The sequence below is a fragment of the Chlorocebus sabaeus genome, chromosome 18 (assembly GCF_047675955.1).
Source record: "Chlorocebus sabaeus isolate Y175 chromosome 18, mChlSab1.0.hap1, whole genome shotgun sequence".
Classification (NCBI taxonomy): Eukaryota; Metazoa; Chordata; class Mammalia; order Primates; family Cercopithecidae; genus Chlorocebus; species Chlorocebus sabaeus.
The window spans coordinates 47,637,008-47,664,679 of record NC_132921.1 but is presented as its reverse complement, the minus strand read 5'-3'; the positions used below and the strand labels follow the sequence as shown (position 1 = coordinate 47,664,679).

The 27,672-nt window shown below is 39.2% G+C and overlaps 1 protein-coding gene and 1 long non-coding RNA gene across 4 annotated transcripts; one reads left to right on the top strand and one right to left on the bottom strand.

Annotated features, from left to right (window-relative positions):
• The first annotated feature begins 263 nt into the window (after positions 1-263).
• On the top strand, positions 264-19,676 carry LOC140708996 (uncharacterized). Its single transcript, XR_012089307.1, has 3 exons — positions 264-478; positions 5,101-5,361; positions 19,588-19,676. It is a non-coding gene; the product is annotated as an uncharacterized lncRNA (long non-coding RNA).
• Positions 12,015-24,212, bottom strand: ZNF24 (zinc finger protein 24). 3 transcript variants are annotated; one of them, XM_007974264.3, is made up of 4 exons: positions 24,114-24,212; positions 20,013-20,515; positions 19,612-19,759; positions 12,015-17,554 (listed from the first exon to the last, which is right to left on the bottom strand). In XM_007974264.3, the coding sequence occupies exons 2-4, from the start codon at positions 20,430-20,432 to the stop codon at positions 17,016-17,018; spliced, it is 1,107 nt and encodes a 368-aa protein (XP_007972455.1). In that variant the 5' UTR covers positions 20,433-20,515; positions 24,114-24,212; the 3' UTR covers positions 12,015-17,015. The 3 variants fall into 3 exon arrangements, with proteins under 3 accessions (XP_007972455.1, XP_007972456.1, XP_037838294.1); XM_007974265.3 differs by having other exon boundaries at positions 24,104-24,184; XM_037982366.2 differs by lacking the exon at positions 24,114-24,212 and adding an exon at positions 23,106-23,840.
• Between the last annotated feature and the right edge of the window lie 3,460 nt (positions 24,213-27,672).

Below are 27,672 nucleotides of genomic sequence, written 5' to 3'. Positions count from 1 at the left end.
CAATCCCAGCTACTAGGGAGGCTGAGGCATGAGAATCACTTGAACCCAGGAGGCAGTGGTTGCAGTGGAGCAAGCTTCTGTCTCCAAAAAAAAAAAAAAAAAAAAAAAAAGGCTAAAACTTACCTCAAAATAAGTTTTAGTCTTGTTATACTATGTCCTACCATGGTTTATCTTTGGTAAAACTAGGAGAATGGACAGGAAAATTACGTTTTGTTTAAAAAGAAAATGTATAGTGCACTAGTTATTGGATTCCAGTTCTTGTCTGTTGTTTTTGAGTTTTTGTTATTTTCTACAATTTGGATTGGCTCTTTAATTCTTTCTGGACTCCAAACCAACATTTTCAAAATTTTCTTTTATTTTTCAGACTAGGACTCAATGAAATTGCTGCTCCCATGTTCCTGAGGCCCTGCAAGCTGAAGCTTATTTCTCATGATATAGGCAAGAAAAATGTGTCAGATTGCGACCACCTTCCTCCCTGGTAACTAAAGATATTTTGAGTCTAACGTCTAGATACATTGTGTCCAACATGAATCTTTGTTTTTCTTCTCTTTCCATAGAAATGCCTCTTATTAAAAACCTGTTTGCCTTCATTAATATAGAGGCTCAGCCTATTTGCAGTGCCACCTCCTGGAATGAGACACAGCTGTTTAACTAAACTAATATATTCTCAGGACTAGGAAGCTGACTCAACAAGGGTGTGGATGGTTGAAGCTTGTATCTTCCAGGCTTCAACAGTCTCCACTCAAGCTGATGATGGAACAACATATACTATGCTAGGAGAATCTAAGTCCCTATAAATCATTAGATCAATCAGCAAGAGATTTTTACAACCTCCAATGTTAAGCAAGGACAACAGTCCAGTTCAGGAAGAAGCAGCTCCAGAAGACAAGACCTCCAGCCCCTTCTCCTTAAAAATAAGGAAGGTAAAATCTCTCAGGGAGAAAGAAACAGAGTAGGGGTGGGACTCAGCCAGCCCCCGCCAATGTATTTTTTCATACATACTTACTGACCAGACCTTGCAAGCTCTCTGAAGAAACTGAGATAAGCAGCATCCCACCGTAAATCTTACTCAAGGCACCGTATCTGCTGATTGTGAGACCTTGAAAAACCAAAATAAGCAACATCCCAACATAAATTACACTCCAAGGAGTTAACCCTATCAACCTATATGTGCACAAAACCAGAAGAATGACCAATCTTTGACCCATGCTTCATTATAATACTACAATTCCTGCCCAAGGAGGGGCTTATCTGCCCTTTTATGATCATATATAAATCATACCAAGATTCCTCACTGTATCTGCACAGTCTGCATTCTACCCCTGCATATATAGTGACACTCACCTACCTCATGAATTCGGCGTACCACGCTCCTTAAGACATCACAAGGCACTCCCCTTGGGGAGTCAGCCCAAGAACTTTTTCCTGTTCTGTCTCCCTTATGCCCAAACTTTCTGGGGGTAAGTCTTAATAACCCTTGTCTAGAAAAAGTTTGCCTGGCCTCATCTTCATTTCTATTACTAATTTCTATTGAGAGCCAAGAACCCCATGTACCTAACAATAATTTCACTCCAAAATATATAAAACTTAAATTGACAAAACTAAAAGAAGTGATAATTCTGTAATCCTAGTAGGAGACTTTCACAATTCTCACATTTGTTTCTTTTATGTATTTATTACCGTGACCTCTACACACTGAAACAACTCTCACATTTGTAAAAGATAGAACAAACACAAAAAAATTCTAAGGAATTACAGTGTAGGTTGACAATTTGATTAACGAAATGGCCTTATTGATGTATAGATAACAGTGCAACCAATGGCAGAAAACTTACTCTCTTTAGGTGCACAGATAAAATTTACCAAAACTTAGCATGTACTGGTTCATAAAGCAACTTACAACAAATCTCATCAGATGGAAATCATTTAGAGTAGTGCTGTCCAACAGGACTATTTTTGTCCTATTTATAGTGTTGAATACAGTAGTTATTATAGTCAACACAGTAGTTACTAGCCAGATGTGCTTATTGAACACTAATACATGACTAGTGTGGCTGATGAACTAAGTTTCATTTCTAATTAGTTCAAATAGCCACATGTGGTTAGTGGCTATCATATTGGACAGCACAGACTCACCATATATTCAGACAATCACACACACACTCACACACATGCAGTGTAAATAACCCATGGGTCAAAGAAGTAAGCACAATAGAAATTAGAATATATTTTTATCTGAATGATAGTACAAATTGTGGCATACAGCTAAAGTCCTGATTAAAGATAAATGTATTCAGTGTATTTATTAGGGAAAAAAGGCTAAAATGCAATTATCTAACTATCCATCCCAAAAGAAAGCAAATAAATCTAATGAAAGTAGAAATAGTTAAATGGTAAGGAGTATGAATTAATGAAATAGAAAATAAACATTCACAAAAGGAAAATAAAGCCAAAATGGATTTTTTTGAAAATAATAAAATTGATAGTCTCCCAGTAAATCTGATCAAGAAAAAAAAGACTATTTGTCAAACAAAGAATGCAAAAATGTGCAACAGCCCAGATCCTGTGGTCATTACAGATTTAATATAAGGGATGATACAAAATCAACCAGGCGTGGTGGTGCATGCCTGTAATCCCAGCTACTCAGGAGACTGAGACACAAGAATTGCTTGAACCCGGGAGGCAGAGGTTGTGGTGAGCCGAGATTGCACCATTGCACTCCAGCCTGGGCAACAAGAGCAAAACTCCATCTCTAAATAAATATATTAAATAATCTTTAAAAATTGAAAATCTGTCCAAAATATACACAAGAAGAAATCTTTTTTTTTTTTTTTTGAGACGGAGTCTCGCTGTGTCACCCAGGCTGGAGTGCAGTGACGCAATCTCGGCTCACTGCAAGCTCCGCCTCCCGGGTTCCCGCCATTCTCCTGCCTCAGCCTCCGAGTAGCTGGGACTACAGGCGCCCGCCACCACGCCCGGCTAGTTTTTTGTATTTTTAGTAGAGACGGGGTTTCACCATGTTAGCCAGGATGGTCTCGATCTCCTGACCTCGTGATCCACCCGCCTCGGCCTCCCAAAGTGCTGGGATTACAGGCTTGAGCCACCGCGCCCGGCCACACAAGAAGAAATCTAAAATCTGAATAGCTCCGAGTCTCTTAAGGAAATTAATTATAGTTTAATATTTGCTCATAAAATGAATTCTAGGCTAGATATCTAAATGAAGAATACTTTCAGCATTAAAGGAAAAAATAATTAATTGTACGCAATCTCTTCAAGGTAAGGGGAGAAGATGGTATACTACCCAACTAATTTTATGGAATCTGTGGATTATGCTCTTTAGAAAGGAAGATTTCCTCCCTCAAACAAGACCACGAGGAGCCTGGTTTTTCCTAGAATTCTCCTCACATCTCCCCAGGGCACCCTCCAGGCCTTTGTCAGGTAGTTACTGCTGAGCCTTTCATCATCATTTAAAGGAATCTCTTTCCAACAGTTAGCATTCACTTCTCTGGCAGACTGAATCTAACTACCTACCTACAATATGACAAAATATACATTTATCAGTTACATTACACTCCTCTACACAAGGTGCTTGTTATTTGTAAAGATGGTTTTCATTTAATTTCATTTGGTCTGTTTACTCAATAACATAACTAATTACACATGACCAGTCAAAATTCCAGACTGCCAGTTAGTCTAGGGGGCCCCACAGGAAGCTCCAAAGCAATGAGAACGTTCCTTCCCGGTAAGCCATGCTATAGGTAAATAAGTGGCTATATAAACCGGGAGTTAGCAAACTATTTCAGGAAGGCCAGATAGCCACTTGTTTTTGTAAATAAAAAGTTGTAATGGAACATAGTCATGCCCATGTTATCTAAGGCTGCTTTCTGCTATGATGGCAGAGTTAAATACTTGGAACAGAAACTCTGTGGCCCTCAAAGCTGAAAATATTTACTATCGTGTCCTTCAGAGAAAAATGTTTGCTGATCCCTGAACTAAATGAGAATTTTCTTCCTTTTAAAATGTTTTACTGATTTCCTGCTGATTATAAATTTACTGATACTTATTGTAAAAAAAAAAAAAAAAGAAAGAAAGAAAGAAAGAAAAAATAGCACGTAAGAGAATAAAGATAAAAGTCACTTATTGCCAGAAGCCTACTTAGCAAATTGTATCTATAGTAGTAAACTAATTTTTTCCTGTTGTTGTGTCGTATTTTACATGTCCATAACATAGCTCTATAACATCATTTAAAATTATGTCTATAATGGGTGGATGTCAGTAATTCCTTTCTTGATATTCCTCCTTCCCCCTCCCTGACCCAAGCTTTCTCAGTAGCCACATCACCCTGATTTTCCTTTAAGTAATTTGCTCTTGTGAGACATTCAGTTTTGTTAACTTTGAATTTTGAAAATTTCAAAATTACATAAAAATTGAAAGAATAATACAGAGAATTCCTGTATATCCTTTACCCAGAGTCCTCAAATGTTAACATTTTACCATATTTACTTTATAATTCTCTATCTACCAACTCTATCTAATCTACTTACCTATCTAGATATATATCTATCTATAATACATCTAGACATACTACTATACCTATTACTCTTAGATATACCTATCTAGGAATATTTTATATCTATATAATATATACATATATACACATTATATGTATATATGTCTATGATTTTGGAGGGGAGAAAATGTATACAAATTTATTTAACATGTATACACAGGGAGAATCACAGAGTGATTGCCCCACATATGTAGAATCTTTGTCTGAAAATTTAAGAGTAAGTTGCAGACACTATGCCCCTTTGACATTTAAGTAGAGTAAGATGGGAGAGCATTTTGAGCAGAGGAGCAACATGGTCTGACTTATATGATCTAGGGGCTGTGTTGAGAACTGAGTGATGTAGGGCAAGCAGGGAAGCAGGGAGGCTATTAGCCTGAGCAACTGGAAGGACAAAATTACCGTTTTCTAAGATGAGGAAGACTAAAGGAGGGCATGTTTGGGGAAGAAATTTGCTTCTGGATATACTAAGTTTAATATGCCTAATCAGTCATGGTACCAAAGCCAGTTTATAAGGCTTCTTATGTTTTCAGGGCCAGAGTTTTCTGCTCTTAAAATACTGATGATTCTCAAAGATTGCACCATCCACCTTTGAGGTTGCTGACTCCCACTTGATTGCTGGCCTGCCACTCATCCTGTGCTGTTTTCTTGGAGCCTGACCTCCTCAGTGACTGCTGCTGGAGAGGCTGAATGGTGCAATCTGGAAGTGCAGAGTAGTTGATACTCTGTGGTGGAAACCAACCAGATGGAAAGAGGAGTCTGCAAAGAAGTCTTCTCTTTCTTCCTCACCCCAGGTAAGATGCAGTACTTTAGTTCACATGGCTTGTGCCTTGAAAATGATCAGTGAGACTTAAGCAAACAGCTGTGCCTTTAGAAGCTACAGACAGCTCAGTAACACCTACTCATATTTGCTTTCTCTCCTCTGCTTCACTTCCCACCTACCTTCAGTCATGCTTTTCTTGAATTGCATCACCCTAATATTGTCTTAGTAATAAGGTTTTGTCTTAGGCCCTATTTTCTCAGGAATCCAGACTAAGGCAGGTATCATAGTGGAGATGTTTATTAGGCAAAGGGATACATGAGTCTGAAGTTCAGAGAAGAGGTCTGTAGGCTGGGGATATAGATTTTGGATTTGTAGATAATATTTAACAACATAAGACTATGAGATCAACTAGGAAGTGGATATAGGTAGAAAAGAAAAGAGAGCTGAACAACTGAGCCCTCAGGCTCTCCAGTATGTAAAAAGAAGTCCAGAGAGATGAGGAAATACCAGCATTGAGACAGAAGAAACAGCTCATGAGATAGAGGGAAATCAAGTGTTGTTCTGGAAGCCAAACTAAAATATGTCAATTATACAAAATACTATTGATTGGTAAGCAATGTAAGTCTGAGAAATGAAAATTGGAATCATCAACACTGAGGTTATCAAACTTGGCTAGAACTCTATGTTGAGAAAAAATCGTATAATATATAGTGATGTCACACCTCTCATTCCTGATATAATTTATATATTCTTTTTCTCCTGATCAGTTTGGCTAGAAGTTTATCAATTTTACTATTATTTTTACAAGATACTTTTGGTTTAAACAGAGTATAGAAATTCACTCTTTGCTCTTGTTTTTGTTTCCTATTTTATTGATTTCAAATCTAATCTTTATTTCTTTTCCTCTCTTTATGTTGGGTTTACTTTATTCTTATTCTATCTTATTAAGTTGGAAGCTGAGGTAATTGAGAACTTTTTTCTACTATAATTGCTTTATTGCTATGAATTTCCCTCTAAGTAATACTTTGGCTGTATCTCATAGATGATGATGAAGTTAATGATGATGACAATGATTTTTATATATATATATTTTTAAAGAACTGTTTTAGGTTAACAGCAAAATGGAGCAGAAGGTACAGAGATTTCCCATATATGCCCTACCCCCACACATGCATAGCCTCCCCCATTGTCAACATCCCCCACCAGAGTGGTATATTTGTTACAACTGATGAACCTACATTAACACTACATTATCGCCCCAAATCCATAATTTACATTAGGGTTCACTTTTGGTATTGTACACTACAAGGGTTTGGACAAATTTATAATGACATATATCTGTCATTATTATATATACAGTAGTTTTACTGTCCTAAAAATTCTCTGTGCTTTGTTTATTCATTTGTATTCATCCTCTCTCCCCTCTACCAACCCCTACAACCACTGATCTTTTACATGTCTCCAGAGTTTTGATTTTCCAGAATGTTATATAATTGGAATCATACAGCATGTAGCCCTTTCATACTGGCTTTTTTCACTTAATAATATGCATTTACGTTTCCTCTGTTTTTTCATGGCTTGATAACTGTTGGGGTCCGTGCCGGGGGTGGTGGAGAATGAAAGAACACACACAAGACAAAGACACACAGAGAACATGGTGGCCGCACTCAGAGCCTCCGCCTCACTTTATTTATACCCCATAAACCCCACGTCAGCAGAAAGAATGCAATACAAAACAAACTTTCTTTTCCCAGATGTAACCTTCTACTCAGTTCCTTGTTTCTATGCTCTTCCTTATCTGCCCGCCTTCTTGGCGCCTACGGGAGTTCATAAAAAGTTCAATTGGAGATACTGCCCTTGAGCCCTATCTATTCTCAGCATACTGTTTTCAAAGGCCCCTGCAGATAGCCCATTTATTTTTAGCACTGAATAATATCCCATTGTCTAACTATTCCATAGTTTATTTATCCATTCACCTACCAAAGTACATTTTGACTGCTTCCAAGTTTTGATAATTGTGAATAAAACTGCTGTAACATCCATGTGTAGGTTTTTGCGTAAACATGGTTTTCAACTCCTTTGGGTAAATACCAAGGATCACAGTTGCTTGACTGTATGCTAAGAGTTTATTGGGAGTTATTTTTTTAACCATGAATGGCTGCCGGATTTTGTAAAATGTGTTTTCTGCATCTGTTGATAGGAACATGTGATTTATCTTCTTTAGCCTGACAGAGAGCATTACATTAATCTGTTTTTGAATACTGAACCTGTTTTGCATACCGGGGATAAATCCCACTTCGTTGTGTATAATTCTTTTTATACATTGTTGAAGATTTTTTTGCAGCTATGTTCATGAGAGATATTGGTTTGTAGTTTTCTTGTAATGTCTTTGGTTTTGCTATTAGGGTGATGCTGGCCTCATGGAATGAGTTAGGAAGTATTCCCTCTTCTTCTATCTATGATAGAGAATTGTTATAATTTCTTTCCTAAATGTTTGACAGAATTTCCAGTGAACTCATGTGGGCCTAATGCTTTCTGTTTTGGAAGGTTATTAGGTATTGATTCAATATCTTTAGTAGATATAGGCCTGTTCAAGTTGTTTATTTCTTCTTGTGTGAGTTTTGGCAGATTGTGTCTTTCAAAGAATTGGTCCATTTCAGTTAGGTTATCAAATTTTGGGGCACAGAGTTCTTCATAGTATTCCTTTATTATCCTTTTAATGTCTGTGAGATCTGTAGTGATGACCCCTCTTTTATTTCTGACAGTAGTAATTTATGCCCTCTCTTTTTTCCCCAGCTAGCCTGGCTAGAGAGGCTTGATTTTATTGACCTTTTCAAGAAAACTTTCAGTTTCGTTTACTTTCTCTGTTGATTTATTGCTTTCAGTTTCATTGATTTCTGCTCTAATTTTTATTATTTCTTTACTTCTGCTTACTTGGGATTTAAATTGCTCTAGTTTCCTACGGCAGAGGCTTAGATGATCGATTTTAGATCTTTCTTCTTTTCTAATATTCACTCAATGCTATAAATTCCCCTCTAAGCCCTGGTTTTACTGCATCCCACACATTTTGATAAGTTCTATGTTCATTTTTATTTAGTTCAAAATATATTTTGAGATTTCTTCTTTGACTCATGTGTGATTTAGAAGTGTGCTGTTTAATCTCTGAGTATTTTGAGATTTTTCTAGCTATATTTATTATTGATTTCTAGTTTAATTCCATTGTGGTTTGAGAGCAGACATTGTTTGATTTCTACTCTTGTAAACTTGTTAACATGTGTTTTGTGGTGCAGAATGTGGTCTGTCTTGGTGAATATTCCATGTGAACTTGAGAAGAATGTGTATTCTGCCATGTTGGATGAAATGGTATATAGATGTTCATTATATCCAGTTGTTGGTGTTGTTGAGTTCAACTATGTCCTTACCTGCTGGATCTGTTTATGTCTGATATAGGGGTATTGAAGTCTCCAAGTATCATGGTGGATTCATCTATTTCTCCTTGCAGTGTCATCAGTTTTTGCTTCATGTATTTTGACAATGTTGCCAGGCACATACATGTTAAGAATTGTTATGCCTTCTAAGAGAATTAATCCCTCTATCATTTTGTAATACTCCTGCTTGTCCCTGATACCTTTCCTTGTTTTGAAGTCTGCATTGTCTGAAATTGATATAGATGCTTCCACTTTCTTTTGATTAACATTAGTATGGTATATCTCTCTCCATCCATTTACTTTTAATCTATTTTTGTTTTTATATTTAAGGTGGGTTGCATTGCTTGTAGATAATATATACTTGGGTATTGTTTTTTGATCGACTCTGACAATCTCTTCCAATTGATGCGGTTAGACCATTGATATTTCAAAGTGATTCTTGACATACCTGAATTACCATCATATTGGTTACTGTTTTCTATTTGTTGCCCTTATTTTCTGTTACTATTTTTGTCTTCTACTCTTTCTATGCCCCTTGTGATTTTTCTTTTTTTTAAAGATGTGGTCTCACTATGTTGCCTGGCTGGTCTCAAACTCCTTTGTTTAAGTGAGCCTCCTGCCTCAGTCGCCCAAGTAGCTGGGCCTATAGCCATGGGCCACTGCACCTGGTTCATGGGTCTTGTGATTTTAATTGAGCATTTTATATGATCCGCCTGCCTTGGCCTCCCAAAGTGCTGGGATTACAGGCATGAGCCACTGCGCCCGGCCAGGTGTTGGGTATTTAAAAAATACACACACATACACATGTTCGTGCTCGTGTCTGCTACAGGGACATTGTATTCTTGAGCTTTCTTCTGGGATGTGTTTATCTTCTCAGGTCTTGCTTTTAAGTTTTTACACAGTGTTTAGGGTTTTTCTCCACAAAGTAGGCAAGATGCTTCCCTAGTACTCTAACTCGGAGTTTTTTCAAACCTCAGCACTACTGCCATTTGGGGCTAATTCATTGTTATAAATTGTAGGATACTTAATAGCATTTCTGATCTCTACCCACTAAATGCCAGTAGTGTCCATCTCCTCTGGTTGTGACAACCAAAAATGTCTCCTGGGGGACAGAATTGCCCTTGAGAATTACTGCCCTGATGCTCTATGAATTATGAGGTTTTCTACTCTGGCTGATACCATTCCTGTCTCTTTGTGAGTTCTGGTGATTTTTCCCTCCAATCCTTTTGGATAGTTCTTTCCCCAAACTCAGGTAGTCTCCTTACATATATATGCTCATAAGTACTCAACTGAATACTTGAGAGGGACTCTGCAGATCTCCACTGTTGTCTTTCTGTGCACTTATCTCCTCTCTGGTACTCTGTCCTGCAAAGGCTAGCCACCTTGGCCTCCCAGGACTTCTTGCTCCATCTTCTCAAGAAAACTGCCAGTCTCTGCCTGAGCCCCATTCCTTGTGCTGTGGCCTGGAAACTCTCCCCAAGCAAGTAAATGGGCAATCCAAGCTTGCCTCATTTGTTTTTTGTCTCTCGTGAATCCCATCTTCCCATTCTTTGCCTCTGTCTGCTACATTGATGGGAGCTCACATCAATTTATTTGATATTTAATAAACTATCAGAATAAATAATTGATATTTTATTTATTCAGGCAGGTTAGATCTGATCCCTGTACTCTATCTTGGCCTGAAGGTTTTTGTGTGATAAAAACAGCGTATTTTTATGTTAATTAGAAAAGTTCAGAAGACAGGAAAAATTGATAATGTAGGAAAGGTGAGGAATATTGGAGTATGTCTTTCCATAGGTGTGAGAAGACAGCTTGGATCCAGTGGAGAGGTTAGCCTTAGGCAGAAGCAGACAGTTGATCTAAAGTTCAGAGGAAAGACGGAAGCCATATATAGACATATAGACACAGGTTTCTAAATATGTATGTTTTCTAAATATGTATTTGTTGTAAATAATGGTGTGATATAGATGGGGAGAGGTATATAGATAGAACATTTATATAGGTGTACAGAGAACAAAAAAATGTTACCGGGATGTTATTAGGATTATGGATTCCGGTGACTTTTTGGGTGATTTTTACTTCTAAACTTCTCCTATTACCTTTGTAATATGTAAAGAAACATTTTAAGAATTTAGATAAACTAGATGGAGACTTAGTTTTGTTCAGCTGTTCTCAGCACCTTGTCACATTACTCGTTTGCTCAAAACCTCTAATGATCTCTCATTATATTCAAAGAAAGTTATAGTTCCAACAATGGCTAACCAGGTCCTCCATGATCCAGCTTCTCCCTGCCACAATCACCATTTGTCTTTGGCCTCAGCTAGTTTCCCCCATGTTCATTCTGCTCTAGCCGTACCGGCCTCTTTGCTTTCTTGAACAAATCAGGCATTGCTCCTACATCAAGGTGCTTTGCAGTTGCTGTCTGCAGCCTGGAACATTCTCCAGTCTCATGGCTTGCTTCCTTATACTATCTTTTCTCCAATGTCACTTTCTCAGTGAAAACCTTTCCCGGCCAACCTATCTAAATTGCAGTCTTTCCTTCTTGACATTTTGTATCACTTTCCTATCTTCTCCCTAACCACTTGTCATCCTATGACATACAATACGCTTTTTTAAAAAACTGTTTCTCATTTACTTTGGGTTTTCCACTGCCATGTATAGTTTTTCACACACACAAGCAACAGACGTAAATCCCAGAACAGTGCCTGACCCGGAGTGGGCATATGTTGAATAAAAGCTTGCAAAACGTTTTGCTCAATTTTGAAAGACATCTCTTTGAAAACTCCATCTTGGGAGATGTGATTAATCAGAGGTGCCAGATGACATAGAGCACTGCTACATTTCCAGCCATAGAAAAGAGCCCACAAGGTGAGGCTGCTCAGGTCTGTGTGTATTCATTCAGGTCTTGAGTCCACAGACCTGAGAATGAAACAAAGAGCCAGAGAACCACGGAGTTGGGATGGAGGTCATTGGAAGGGCTCCAAGGGTTGCATACAGGGGATGTCTGAGGGGAATCCCCCAAGAACAATGGTAGGAGATGGGTCCAGCTCTCAGCAGTGTAATCCTTAAAGTCCCAGGTGAATGAGTCTAGACGAAGAGTAAGAAGAGACCTGCCAAAGAGGCAATTGTGTAAAAAGCTGTTCATCCACATTTCCAACATCAGTGTTCAGTTACCTTTGGAATGTAAAGTATATGTGTGTGGTGTGTGTTACAGGGAGAGTGGAGTAACAAATGGCAAAAGTTGACAGAGGCCAAATCATGGAAGGCCATGCTAATTTTATTAACTTATATAGTGCATAAAGTCTAGAATTTAAAATTACAAAGGTTTTCTACAAATCAATAAGAAAATACAAATAACCTATATTAATCAGAACAGAAACCCAATTCAATTATCTTAAACAAGAAAGGGACTTTATTGGCTCACAAAACTTTAAAGTCCGGAGGTAGGGCAGGCTTTAGGCACAGCTGGATCTAGGGCCTCCAGAAAAATGACATCAGAACTTAGTTCTCTTTCCATTTCTGCTAGCATCCGAGTTTCTCCTCAGACAGACTCTCTCCACATGGCACAAATTCAGGTTTACATGGTCCTTGATTCCTGGGATCTCCATAAAGCCTTCTTTCCAGTAGTCCCAGCAGAAGTTCTGTTGAGGGCTCTCCTTAGCCTGGCTTAAGTTATATACCCATTCTTTAATCACTGTGGCTAGGAAGCTGTGGGACTCAGGAGGCCAGGCCTGGTCATGTACTCACCTAAGCCACAGGGAATGGGTTCCCCACAAATAAATAAGGGTTGTATTACCAGAAGATGGGGAAGGAGATGCTGAACAAACAAAAACAAGATACCCACACATAACCCAATAGAAAGCAGGTAAAGGATACAAACAATCCACAGTAAACTATAAATGGCCAATAAACATGAAAACAACCCCAATCTCACCTTTTTTTTTTTTTTTTGTAGTCAGGGAAATGCAAAATAAGAAAAGATTCTTTTTCGCCCAATAGATAAAAACTATCAAGTGTAGGTATGGTTATATGGGAAAATGAACATTTTCCATACAGTTGGTGAAAATACAGTTATGAAGGCCTTTGGGAAGACTAAAGGTGGACAGAGAACAAACCCTTTGACCCAACAATCCACCTTACTGGACTCCAGACTAAAGAAATATTCACACACATGCACAAAGACATCTCGATAAGATGTTTACTTTGGCAATGTAATAGCGAGAGGAAAAAAAATTAAGGGAATAGTTAAATAATGGCATTGTCATAGTATTTAATCATATTCAACCATTAAAGAAATTTAAAGACTTATCTCTTTTTGAGACCAAAGCTACAGAATATGAGATCCTATTTATGTAAAAAGTGTTTTTATGTGTATGTATATTTGCATGGAAAGGTGACAAGAGGATGTATGTTAAACTGTGGTGAAATGTGATTGGTAGCATTGGAGAAAAGGGTCTCTCTATTCAAAGAACTGTGTTATTATTTTTTATACAATGAGAAGGTAGTCATTAGACTTTCATAATTAAAAAAAATGGGCAAAAGCAATTTATAATAGGAAATGCAAATGGCCAACAAACATGAAAAGATGTTCCTCCTCATTAACATTCAGAGAAAAGAAAGAAATTTTGCCTATCAGATTGGCAAACATTTTTAAGGATTCAGGGTTGGCAGACTGTAGGCAAACAGGCATTCTTACTAATGATGGAGTTGTAAATTGGTAAAATCTTTTTGGTACTAGTTCTCAAAACTGAAAACGTGAAATCTGATCCAATAAATTTCTAGTTATTCATCCTACAGAAATACCCACACAATTAGCAAAATACATGTACAGGAATGTTAACTACGCCTTTATCTATAGTGAACCTAATTATCAATCCATAGGGGATTAAATAAATTACAAAATATTCATGCAATGGAATAGTATATAGTTATGAAAAAAGAACATCTTCAATGTGGGTGGAGAGGAGGCAAGTCTCAGTGTAGTGCGTGTGAAATGGGGTTATGTCCTACTTTATATGGTAGCTGAGGATTAAGAGTTAATCCATGATAAAGCACTTCAAATAGTGCCTGTCACAGCAACCACAGGTGTCAGCTATTAACACATTGTTGATTAAATAAGTATACGCCTAAATCTGGAAGAACAAACCAAATTATCATGACTTCTGGGTAACACTGTGAAAGGAAATACCCTTTTTCATTTTACATTTCTGCACTGTAAAAAACTCAAACCAGCAATGTATAATAGCTTTCACATTTGTTAACCATAAACACAAATTTATCAAGGTTTAATAGCCACCACCCATGGCATGGTGAATATGTCCCTGGAGTCTACAGAATCAGATGTGAGTTTTATCTCTAGGCCACATGCAAGTCACATGATCTCTGAATCTTGCTTTCCTAGTCTACAAATGTGAGATAGGTACAGTGTCTTAAGCCAATGCCTAGCATGCAGATTATTTCAGTACATGTAACCCTCCCTTCAATTTACATGAGTATGAAACATACTGCTAAAGATCAACAAGTACCAACTGGGTATGACTACAGAGAGCTTAACCTCCAAGAAAGCCAGAAGAAAAAACCAGCAAATGCTCAGTGGCTACTGGGCAGGTATCAGCAGTCTGCATGACCTAAAATGACTGCTCATTTGCTAACCAAACAGATGTTCTGGCGATGCCACTGCTTGGCAACTGCCATATCACCACTTCATCAGAAGCTAGGCACTCCCCCAAATTTCTAAGATTATCTGTGTGGGTAATAAATGAATGTGTAGATGGAATTTTAAAAATCACTACAGAGTATTCAAAATCAATTTGTCTAGTGGGGACTAAGTCTAACAAGAGAAAGAAAGTACACATCTCATCATTTCCTCTTCTTGTGTGCTACCATCCAGTTTGTTTTGGTCCAGTCCCTTTTCCCCCCAGAGCTTCGCCTTAGCCTCAGAATCCTTTCTGAACAATGCAGATATTAGAGCTGCCAAGACAAAGACAGTATTTGCCAACCCTAATACTACTTTTTCTACACTCACATTACCAAATATCTTTGGCATTTATGACAAATCTACCACAGGGAAGCTTCCTTGTATACAGGAACCATATACGATATTAAAAAGCATGACATAACAGCCATTGAGAGGTTGCTCCCTTCTTACCTACTCTGATACAAGAATTCTGTCATCCCAGCTGTCTTCCAAATATGCCACCTCAAAACCTACTTGGAAAGAAGCCAGTTATAAATAAATAAATCACATCATTTATCTTAAAGCAGAGGAGTTTATAGCTTTATTGGACATTGACTTGTTTTCCCTCAGCCACAGAGAAAAAGACCCAAACAAAAGTCCCTACATTTTCTTGTATAACTTAAAATACATTATATCATTACTACATATTTATACTTCAATAAATCTTAATCTATAAAGCACATTTTTTATAATTGTTATCAGAAAACCTATAAACAAGCTCCATTCTGCCTCACTTCTCCACCAGCTGGCCTTGCATTTATTACTATGCTTTTTAATAGGCTCACGCAAAATGTCACCTTCCATTTTTAAACTTGATCCAAGCACCAGATATAACCAAAATCTCTGAACTAGGAAATATTTGTATTCACATGGGTCATTTTCCACACAATGATGCCCATTATAAAAAAGCCTCCTCTCATATTCTATATTTTAACTTCCAGAGTTTTCCACTCAACAGTAGAACCACAGTACTTGGAATTCTCAGCCAAGGAGTATATAATCCTACTACTACAATGTATTACTTTAATACATTTTTAAAAATGTGTTAAGACTGAAAATCAAAAAAAAATTCAATTCTGATAGGTTAATAAACTAGTTGTTAATAGTCTAGTTGTTTACTTTTTAAATAGAACAGTCCATTCAACTTAATATGTAGGTACAACCTCAATGCTATTAAAGAGATTGATTAGTTCTTTAAAAAGATTCACAAACTTCCAAATTGTGGTAAGAGTATCGTGGACTCACCTCTGAAGCATACTAGAGAGCGAGCTAGCTCTCTGAGCCAAGTCCTCCTCCCCCTCCAAATACAACACCCTGGTAAAAGAACTATAGTTCTGGGAACCTCACAGGTGACCTCCCCTGAGGAATGCTCAGACAAGGGGAAGAGGCTAACTCACATAAAACAGCAAACCCCTATGATTTACAGTGGAAGAATACCTACCTACTTATGGTAGGATTACAGTACCTAGCACAGTGCCTTGTCGGTAGAAAATGTTTAATAAACGCATGGCTGCTTTTTTAGCCTGATGTTCAACCCTTTTGTACCAAAGGAATAAAAAATAGGTAACCTGATACTTGTCCTCCTGTCAAGGGAATTTTCTATCCTTAGCAAAGATGAAGGCAAAATAATGATGAATTTGATCATCTTTTTCTAAAAGCCATGACAGACCATTACCCTTATGTTTACATTTGCCCTTCAACACTGCCATCCACTACAAATATTTCCCTAGTGTTATAATTTCTACCTTCATTATTTTACAAGTGTTGTTTAGACTGTATGCTTTTTAATAATATATGGGAAAACATTATTTTCATTAGTAAGATGACTCCAAATTATAGAGAGGATGAGTAGCTTTTGAATTTTCCTGCAGGCAGAATATAAATTCTTGATACACTTCAATTCTGAGATCAAAGTATTTGTATATCTTCCCCAATCAAGGTGTTCCATTCACTTTTTGATGTTTTATCACCATCGCTTCTTATCTGAGATCTTATGGCTCATTTTGAGGCTCTTAGCCATCCATTATCCTCTATTTTCTCAAATGCATATTCAAATTAGGTAAAAGGAAACAAGGGTAAATTTTTAAAAGATGGTTTAAAATGGTTTTCAGACTTTGTAATTCCTGTTGCCTTTTAATATATAAGAGAATGTATCCTTATAAAAAACATTTCAATGATCAATGCAGAAATAACATATTTGTCTTTAAAAAAAAAAAAGGAAACTTTCAAGAAAGGGACAATGAATCAGGTAGTTCATTATTTGGAGAATAGAGACATAAACATCACATGGAAAATTTAGGCATTCAGACCTGAATTAAGTTTAAAATTTCAGTTTCTAGGCAGGTACGACACCATTTCTTTCAAGATAAAATCATAATGGTGAGTGAAGATTTTTACATTTCCCAGTGGATTTTCTGACAGTCAATAGGGAAAAAACTATTCTGCATCATTTTATATTTTAAATTTTGTCTTCATTTCTGAAGAAAAAGACCTGAGTGCTGATTTTTTTTTTTCAATTTCTTAAACTTTCACAACATTCAGAAGTTTTTCTGCATTGTGTCTTCTCTGATGTCTAAAAAGATTTGAGCTTTGACTATACGATTTCCCACACTGAACGCATTCATAAGGTTTCTCCCCAGTATGGATTCTCTGATGATTAATAAGCCCCGAATTCTGGCTAAAGGCTTTCCCACATTCAAGACATTTGTAAGGTTTTTCTCCAGTGTGGACTCTCTGGTGTTGCACAAGAATGGAACTTCGGCTGAATGCTTTCCCACACTCAACACATCCATAAGGTTTCTCCCCACTGTGAATTCTTTGATGAAGAATAAGGGCTGAGCCCTGACTGAAGTGTTTTCCACATTCATCGCATATATGTTGTTTCTTTCGAGAGGGATTTCTCTTTCTTTCAAACCTGCCCTTGGGGAAACAGGTTTCTCCATATTTAAAAATCTGAGGAACACCCATATTGAGAGTACCAGGAACTTCATGGGATTCTACTGCTGAAGGAAGCTCCTGCTTTGGAGCTAGTGCTCCATTTTCAGTCCTACCATCATCATCTGAAAAAAACAGAAAATGTAAATATCATTCATTATATATTAAGGGAAAAAGAAACCGAAAAAAAAATTTTTTAATGAATTAAATAGCTTGCACACATCTATAAACCACTCTGAAACTGGTGTAAAGGCCTGTTCTCAAAAAAGAAAAAATGAAATTACTGTGAAATAACAGTATAACATCATGATATAAGAGATCTCTGAATAAAACATAGGCAAGTGGTTTATAAATGGTAGTCAGAAAACAAAGGGCAGAAAGATGGTAGATTCTAAGATGGTTAGGGAGATAGTCAAAGTTATGTGGCTAGGTATGGATGAAACGTTGTAAGAATAAAAATAAAATAAAATTGGCCACTAGGAAATCATTATAATGTTCTTTTGCTTTGAGAAAGGGAGACATCAAAATACAAAGATATAAATTTTAAAAACCTGTCAGAAAGTGGCTATTTCTGAAATGAACAAGACAAGTCAGGTCACAGCCAATGTTAGGCTAAAAGCAGAACACAGGAGTCTTGACAAGAAGGGGCTGAAGATAAGCTGGGGGCATCCTGTGTTAACCAAACACATGACATAAAAATTCAGTATGCCCCTAATAAATGAAAGTTTTCCAATAAAAGAAGCTTGCCCCATGTGATATTTGTCATGGTACTTAGAAAAATGGTTATTTCTAAGCCAGTGAAATGTGTCCAATGAAAGAAAAGCCTGAATTACCAACAGGTAGTAGCATCACTCACATGCAGGCAGAGATAACAGCAAGTGTCATTTAAGACTTTTCTGAAACTTCATGCCTTAAGGAGTAAAGATACAATTAATCTAGGGTTAGCAACTGCCTTCAGTGAAAAGGGAAATAGTAAATAATTAACAAAAAGATAAAGTCAGGAGATAAGGCTGAGAGAGAGAGACTGAAAGGTTAGAGGACAGTGAGGTTTGGAGACTTGAAATAGGAGTGAGTTTGAAGATTAAGTGGAGACAAACGGCACACAGGAAACAGAAATTCCCAAGTGTGGAAGAGACTAGACAGCTGAAATAAGGCTATTTAAACATAGGTGAAAAGTCACTCTAAAATTCAGATGATGAGAAGCTGAAAATATCAACCCCATATATCAAGAATGATGCTTCTCAAACTTTACGGCACAGAAGAATGTCCCATGAAACACGTAAAACTGCAGATTTTCAGCAGACTTCAGCCCCATCCCAAAAGTTCTGATTGGCTGGCACTGTCCCCTCAGATGTGAAGAAAACCTGCTCAGACCTCATTCAGTGACATATAAGCACCATCTCCAACTACCTCAAGGAATGGTTACTAAAGCAGAGTCAAACAAAATTTCATTTTAGTTCACATAAACATGAGAAAGCAATCTAGCAGTTTTAGGAATATACTGGGCCATATCAAAGGATACACATAAGTATATGGTGTTAATGGCCAATATATTGGGAAAGACCAGTCTCGTGAATTAATACAACTCTGAGCTTTTAGAAAAGCTTTTTCTGCATTTAAAGCATGTTATAGCTAAGAAGGCTTTTTTGCGTAAATACTTAGAAAAAGGAAAAAAATTACTCCAAATATAATTTCTACAAAAGAAGCTTCTTAGAAGACAATGACTCTAGGTAGACGTTGAAGAAAATCAGAAATAAATATTTAGAAAGACTTCAGTGATACACAACAGAGAGATGAGAAGAGGTTTTCAGGTAAGCTTACTGTACCAATGGAATTAAGCAGGAGATTGAAAGTAAAAGGATGGAAAACGGATGACAAGTAATACTGAATGTAAAATAGAGGGACTTGGTCCACGGGTGGGTGCTGGCTCAAAGTAAGGCAAATGCTAGCCTGACATGGCAACTCTTTTTAGGAAGGAAACTCAAAGGGAAGAAAAGGCTGAAGATGTTAATGTATAGGAATAACAGATCTGAGGCCAGCAAAATCAACTTAATCAGAAAAAACCTGAGATCTTAGATTAAGAGTGATATGATCCCCCCGACCAGTGAGAACAAGCAAAGTTCTGAACAAACGGCCTACGCTCTCTTTCACCCTCTAGTCCACACAGAGTTCTGGTCCTCACCACAGTGCCTTAGGGAATGGAGCTCCCAGGATGCCCACTTGAGCTGGTTCTCCACAGCATCAAGCTCAGAACTTGGTAATCCCTGAGCTTCTTCTTGAGATACCATGTCTTCTACTAGTACTTCCCGTTTTCGTCGACGGACAGAAACCTGGAAACAAAAAGATGTGATTCAGAGAAGGAACTGTAATGAGAATCAGAACTAAAAACATGTAAGAGAAACCCCATAAAACAAATATTGCAGAAGCCTAGATGGCAAAGAAGCACAGATAACAGGGAGTGGTAGGGGCATGGGGGAAAAGGTATAAACATAATTCTAATTTAGTTGAGTGGAATTAATTCAGCAGCTTTGCCTACTACTATGCCAGTGCTTCTGACCCAGGAAATGACACAAGCAGGCTCACCGGTTGTCCAGGGTCATCAAGTTCACTCTCCAAATCCTCCAGCACCGTCACTGCCTCCTCTCCATTCTCTGGATGATGATCTCGAACCCAAGTCTGTAGCTCTTTGGGTAGGATGGCAACAAACTGCTCCAGCACTACCAGCTCTAAGATTTGCTCTTTTGTGTGCGTCTCTGGCCTGAGCCACAGACGGCAAAGTTCTCGGAGCTGGCTCACAGCCTCACGGGGCCCAGGTGAATCCTGGTATCCAAACTGCCTGAATCGCTGTCGGAAAATCTCTGGGTCTGGGAGATGGTTCCAGGGGATACTTGATCCCTCTTCGCCATCAGGATCCTCCTCCAACTTCACTCTCAGAATTTTTTCCTCTTCATCTGGAGTTGGGATGATAAGTATTGAATCTTCTTCCACTGACTGTGCAGACATTCTGATTTATAATATTTCAAGAAAATACAACTGAGGCAAAATATAAGCCTCAGGGCAATACCCCGTTTTCTTCACAGGCACTCCTGAGGCACAAGAAATAAAAGATATATAAATAAGCAAAAATATCCTAAGAATTTGGACTTACACTGGTAAAAGTAAAAGACACTTGTTCTTTGATGGAGTTAAAAATTCCAGTCAATAACCTACACCAGGAATTGGCAAACTACAGCTTCACGGCCAAATCTAGCCTGTCATCCATTGCTGTACAACACTTGCACCAATAATAATTTTCACATTTTTAAATGGCTGTGGTCTTCACCACAGTGCCTTAGGGAATGGAGCTCCCTAAAATCAAATGAATACCTAATGATATTTAGGGAATGGAGCTCCCCAAAGTCAAATGAATACCTCATGACAAGTGAAAATGATACGAAATTAACATGAATGTGTCCATAAAAAATTGTACTCACTCATACTTCACGCTACAATAGCAGAGTTGAGTAGTTTCAACAGACTAGATGGCCTTAAAAAACCCAACACAGTCATGCACTACAAAATGATGTTTGGGTCAATGAAGGACCACATAGATGACAGTGCTCTCATAAGATTATAATGGAGCTGAAAAATTCAAGATTCACCTAGTGACACTGTAGCTGTTGTAAGGTTAATGCATTATTCACATGTTTGTGGTGATGGTGGTGTAAACAAACCTGTTGTGTTGCCAGTTTAACACATAGTTATGTATGGTACATAAAACTTGATAACAACAATAAACGACTATGTTACTTGTTTATGTATTTACTATACTTTTCATACTATACTATTTTAGAGTGTGCTCCTTCTACTTATTAAAAAAAAAGTTAACTGCAAAATGGCTTCAGGCAAGTCCTTCAGGAGCTATTATAGAAGGCACTGTTATCACAGAGATGACAGCTCCATGCACGTTACTGCTACTGAAAACCTTCCAGTGGGACAAGATACGGAGGTAGAAGGCAATGATATTGATAATCCAGACCCTGTGTAAGCCTAAGCTAATGCATGTGTTTGTCTTAGTTTTTAACAAAAAAAGTTCCAAAAGGAAAAAAAAATAAAAACTGGCTAGGTGCAGTGGTTCACATCTGTAATCCCAGCACTATAGGAGGCTGAGGCAGGAGGATCACTAAAGACCAGGAGTTCAAGGTTCCACTGAGCTATGATAGCACCACTGCATTCCAGTCTGGGCAACAGAGTGAGACCCTGTCTCTAAAAAATGAATTTAAAAATAGCAAAAAGCTTGGCCTGGCGCGGTGGCTCACACCTGTAATCCCAGCACTTTGGGAGGCTGAGGCGGGCGGATCACGAGGTCAAGAGATGGAGACTATCCTGGCCAACATAGTGAAACCCTGTTTCTACTAAAAATACAAAAATTAGTTGGGCGTGGTGGCTCGTGCCTTAGTCCCAGCTACTCGGGAGGCTGAGGCAGGAGAATCTCTTGAACCCGGGAGGTGGAGGTTGCAGTAAGCCAAGATTGCGCCACTGCACTCCAGCCTGGTGACAGAGCGAGACTCTGTCAGCAAAAAGCTTACAAAATAAGGATATAAATATATTTATACAGCTGTACAATGTGTTTGTATTTTAAGCGAAGTATTATCACAAAAGAGTAAAAAAGTTAAAAAAAAAAAAAGTAAAAGTTTGTAAGTGAAAAAGTTCTGTAAGCTAAGGTTAATTATTGAAAAAAAAAGTTTTCTTAATAAATTTAGTGTAGCCTAAGTGTTCAGTGTTTATATAATCTATAGGAGTGTACAGTAAAGTCCTAGGCCTCCAAACTCACCACTCACTCACTGACTTCCTAGAGCAACTTCCAATCCAGCAAGGTCCATTCATGGTAAGTGCCCTGTACAGGCATACCTTTTTTTTTTTTTTTTTTTTTTACACCTTTTATATCATCTTTTACTTATTTTTTCTATGTTTTGATACACAAATAGTTAGCATTGTGTTACAGTTCTCTACAGTATTCAGTACAGCAACATGCTGTACAGGTTTGTAGCCTAGGCACAATAGGCCATACCAGATAGCCTAAGTGTGTAATAGGCTACGCCACCTAGGTTTGTGTAAGTACATTCTACGACGTTCGCACAAGGATGAAATAGCCTAACACATTTCTCAGACCGTAGCACTATCGTTAAGTTATGCATGACCTTAATTACTATATGGCCACTTACAGAAAAAGTCTGCCAATCATGACCTACTATGACGACAAACCCTATGTCAATAATCAAAAGAATCCAAGTAAGAACCAGACTACTTCAGTGCTTTCTAAATGTGCCTGACCCTGGAATGCATTATTTGCAATTCAGGATTGGTGTTTCCTGACACACACAAGTCAACCAAAACGAAGGTTTGCTTTATTATTATGTGCTTAAAAAAATTTTACCACTTAAAAAATATTTTTAAGGTATTTAAGAACTCCTTGGACTTAAAATATATGTGGAAAAAATGTTCACTTGCTGAGTAACAGATCACATAATATTGAAAAGATCATATGTGAAAAACAGATCACATAATTTTGAAAAATTATCTTGCATATAATACGTAAATATTCAGTCTTCCACCACACCATACGTACATTTATATTTATAATGATAGGCATTAATCACAGAAAATTCTATTAAGAAAAGGCACTCGCATATGTACCTTAACTTCTTGCAGTGGTCCAGTGTCTTGTCCTTACACTGGATGACTCACAGTTTCCCCAGTTCTACTTTCAGGGAAACTGTGTGCTGTTTCTGGACCTTTATTATTTGCACTATCATGCCCGTGCTGTTGTTTACGACACATACTAGCAATGAGCCGTGCAGCCTATGAACAACAACTTAAAAAAACTTATCGTAACCCAAGCAAGATGAAGACTGGAATCAGAAAAGGCCTTATCAGACAAGTAATACATACTGGTTTAATTAAATACCCTGGAGTGTGGTGGCCTTATAAATAAGGTCTAGCCAACATTGATTTGTTCCTATTCCAAGACCCTGCTTATCAACGGTGCAACTATTTCTACATATATTTCTCTTCCTTTTATGCTGTAGAGCATACTGCTTGTGGGAAATGGAGGGAAGGCCGACGGTCCCGACAATGTTTGGTCAGAGCACCTCGTTCCAGGTGATCGCCCACCTTACTGCTGCATAGACCCGCTGTGTACCCTGATCCCGGCCAGTCCTCTAGCCCCTCTTCCCAGCACTCAGGACGGCGGATTTCAGATGACCAAAGACCACCTTGTGACAACAGCGTCGGAACCACGGCACTTCCGCCTGCGGCCGGTGGGACTACAAATCCCAACAGCCCCGCGCAAGTCTCGCCCCACTACCACCTCCTCCCAACACGACTCCCAGAACCCTCCGCGAGACGCCAGGGCCTCGAAATAGAACAAAACCGGCCGGTGGGGGAGGGGGAAGGTGAGGGTCTCGGAGGATACCGGGGGTTAGAGAGCTCTCTGCAGACGCCGAAGACCCAAGCAAGCCTGCCGCCTACCTCTCCCCGCCCCACAACTGCTAGGCGCGGAGAGCGCGGCCTGTTCCCCGCGCCTCCCGGGAAGCTGAGGAAGGTCCCGGGAGGGCTTCCCCGCCGGCTCCTGCTAAGAGGTCCGCAGACCCTAGCCCGGTGTCCCCCTCCCTCTCATAACGTTCCCCGCACACCGGCGCAAACCTCTGGCTCAGGAACCGCAACAGCTTCGCTGTCCACGGCAGACGCAGAAACGCCGTTCACAAGCCTTTTCCCAGAAGCCCCCGGCACGGGCTGCTTCCGGTCTGCGGGCCTGAGGAGGCGGGGAGAGGTAAAGCCCACGTTGCCATGGAGAAGCGCCCCGGGCGGGGGAGGGGCGGCCCCACGACAATGACCGCATTGAGGCTGCGCTTGGCCTCGCGCCTCGAACAGCCTAGCGTCCTCTGGACCGTTTAAAAGAAAAGAAAAAGTAGAGGACTCTACCATTAAGATAGTCCTTACAGTTTCGCAAGCCCTTTCACGTGCATTATCTTGTGGATCCTCTCAGTAATCCCCTGCAAGAAGGAATAAAAGCGAGTATTTGTGAAAGCTTACTACATTGTGCCAGGCGCTCTCGTCGTGCTTTACATGTCATTTATTTTTTCACAAATAAATGATGTAGGAACTTTCATTATCCCCATTTCACAGCTGAGATAGTTGAGGCACAAATACAGTAAATAACTTGACAAGAGCTCACAACTCATTTGTGGGTAGCAAGATTTGAAACCAAGACGTGATTCAAATCTTTGGCTCCCACTAGTTATGTCACGGAGCTTTATTCTGACCTATTTGTCAGGAAAACTAGATGAGACAGGTTAAGGGTTTTGGCAACGATGTCACGGTGAATTTGTAGAATGCATGGTCATCTTCAAGCTGGGCATTTTATACCATAAAACAGCTGCTGACACAATCATTTATTACAAATCAAACCACTTCACTCCCCTATTTAAAGCCCTCCAATTTATGCCATAATAATTTATGACATAAAAACTCCTTATAATGTCTTGTAAGTCCCCCGTGGTCTGTTGCCTGCCCGCACCCCCAGACCCTGGCGCCCCCAGTCACCTCAGCTCTTCAGCTCCGTGTGGCCCAAGATCCTCAGCCTCACCACCAGCCTTTCATGACACATGACCCTTCATGGCACTATTATTAATGGAAGTGATCTCATTTATTTACTTGTTTTTTGTTTTGTTTTGCCTTTAAGTCCCTTAAGGGCAGGGACTTTGACTGTCTTGTTCACCACAGCATCCCAGCCTAGACCCCGGAAGCTGACTGCCTGGTAAATAGAGAACACAATAAATGTTTGTTGAATAAATAAATGAATTGTGGGATGGTTACATCGCTGCCTTTAGTTAGGTCACATGATTGGCATCAGACACCACATAAAGGAGCCCCTGTTGTTTAAGGATTGGTCAAAAGTGTAGATCCAACCTAACATAAGCATTTCAAGTTTCTCAGGCTTTGACTTTTTGCCTCAATCGGGAAAATGCCCTCTGCAAAGTGCCGTCAGGCTCTGCTGGATTCGTGCATGAAGAGAGCAAGTGAGCCAGCAGCTGATGGTATACCACTGCTTTTCACTCCGACCAGAGCTTTTCTCACAACCCGTGCTAACAACTTCTCTCTTCATTGCAGGAAGCTTCAGAAATCCAGCCTTTTCATTCTGCTACTTGGATACGGCCCCCAAGCAACTTGGCTGCTCTTTCCAACTTTTCCCTCTTTTCTGATTCATACAGGCTAGCTGAAGTCATTTTTGTTTTATGAGTTTTTATATCTAATTAATGTTGGAAAACAAAAATCTCAAACGAAACATTGGGGAAGTTAAAAATGTTGCAAAGTTTTATAAAACCCTTTTCCTGTGATTATATTCTGTTTGTTTTTGAGACAGGGTCTCGCTCTGTCACCCAGGATGTAGGGCAATGGTGCAATTTTGGCTCACTGCAGCTTCAACCTCCCGGACTCGGTGATCCTCCCACCTCAGCCTCCTGAGTAACTGGGCATTTTATACCATAAAACAGGTGCTGATGCGATCATTTAAAATTACAAATCAAACCACTTCACTCTCCTAATTAAAGGCCTCCATTTTATGTTGTAATAATTTATCTTGAAATGCTTGTGGAAGGCTGGACTTACACTTTTGACAAGTCCTTAAACAACGAGTGTGCTCCACCATGCCCAGCTAATTTGTTTGTTTGTTTGTTTGTTTTTCAGAGATGAGGTCTTCCTATGTTTCCCAGACTGCTCTCCAACTCCTGGGCACAAGTGACCCTCCTGCCTTGACCTCCTAAATTGCTAGGATTGCAGGCGTGAGCCACTGTACCTGGCCTCCATTCTATTCCTAATTCCTTCTAAAATACTACATGGAAACCACAGTGAGGTTTTCCTCACTAAGTTACTCTTTTGAAGGCAGACGCTAATAACGCCTGCTTTGAAACACCATCCTTCTGAGGTTCTCTGGGATTTTTTCTGAATGGTGGCCCTTGTTGCCATCTTAAAGATCTAGTCAAGATAAAACATCATGTTCCTCTGGACAACCTGAATGGAGGGAGCAGCTTCATACCAGGGCCTGACAATCTTGCACATATCCACATAGACCATATAGGCAATGCCTGAACCACAGCTGATCTGAGTCTTGGCAGAACACCTTGGTATCCTCCCAGAAGATGAGCGCAATGAGAGACTTGTAAGCAGCTACTGCAAGGCCATTTCCCACTCAGCTCTCTGTCTTCCAAACAGACTGTCATGAGGCAGTTTCTCATTGCTTCCCGGGTTCCAGTGAGCCATTCTGCCTTAGCCACTTAGAGTACAGCCACAGGTTATAACAAGGCTTAGCTGCAGCATGGCATTGACCCCTCAGCAGCAAGGTGTCCACAATGTATGCTGTAGTCATCCAGCCCCTTCTGCTTTGGTGTCATCATTTTGGTATCTGAGACAAAAGCTCATGGAGAGCTGGCACTTGCTTTTGCTTTCAATGTCTGTGTAAATAATAATATGTCTAAATTCAAAAAGGGCTCATTTCTTTACCAGCTAAATCTTTCAACCTTGTCTTGATACCAAACATCTGATTCATTAATTAATGGTAAAACAAACAAAACTACCAGACAGATACTACCTGGGTACCAGAAATACAGAGATTAATAAAATGAAGTCATGATTCCTTCTTCGTTTTTCCCTTTAAAAGAGATGGGGTCTCACTCTGTTGCTCAGGCTGGAGTGCAGTGGTGTAATCACAGCTTGCTGCAGCCTCAAACTCCTGGTAGGGATCCTCCCGCCTCAGCCTCCTAAAACGCTGGGATTACAGGTGTGAGCCACCATGTCCAGCTTGATTCCTTCTTTTAACATTACCATCTCTTATTAAGGAAATAAACAGCAACAACAAAAAAAAACAAGTATTCACAAGGCAGTGTAGAGTGCTACTAGAGATGAACAGAATGCCTGTAAGGGCTCCTAAATGAGATGGTGTGCTGAGAGGGAAGGGAGGCACCCTGAAATGGAGGAAGCCAGCAAGAAGTTTTCAGGCTGGGCATGGTGGCCTGCACCTTTGGTCCCAGCTACTCAGGAGACTGAGTTGGGAGGATTGCTTGAACCTGAGGGGTTGAGGATGCAGTGAGCTGTGATCGCATCACTGTACTTAAGCCTTGTGGACAGAGCAAGATCCTGATCAAAAAGGAAAAAAAAAAAAAAAAAAAAAAAAAGTGTTCACATTGGAAGGAAAGCATAGACCTTC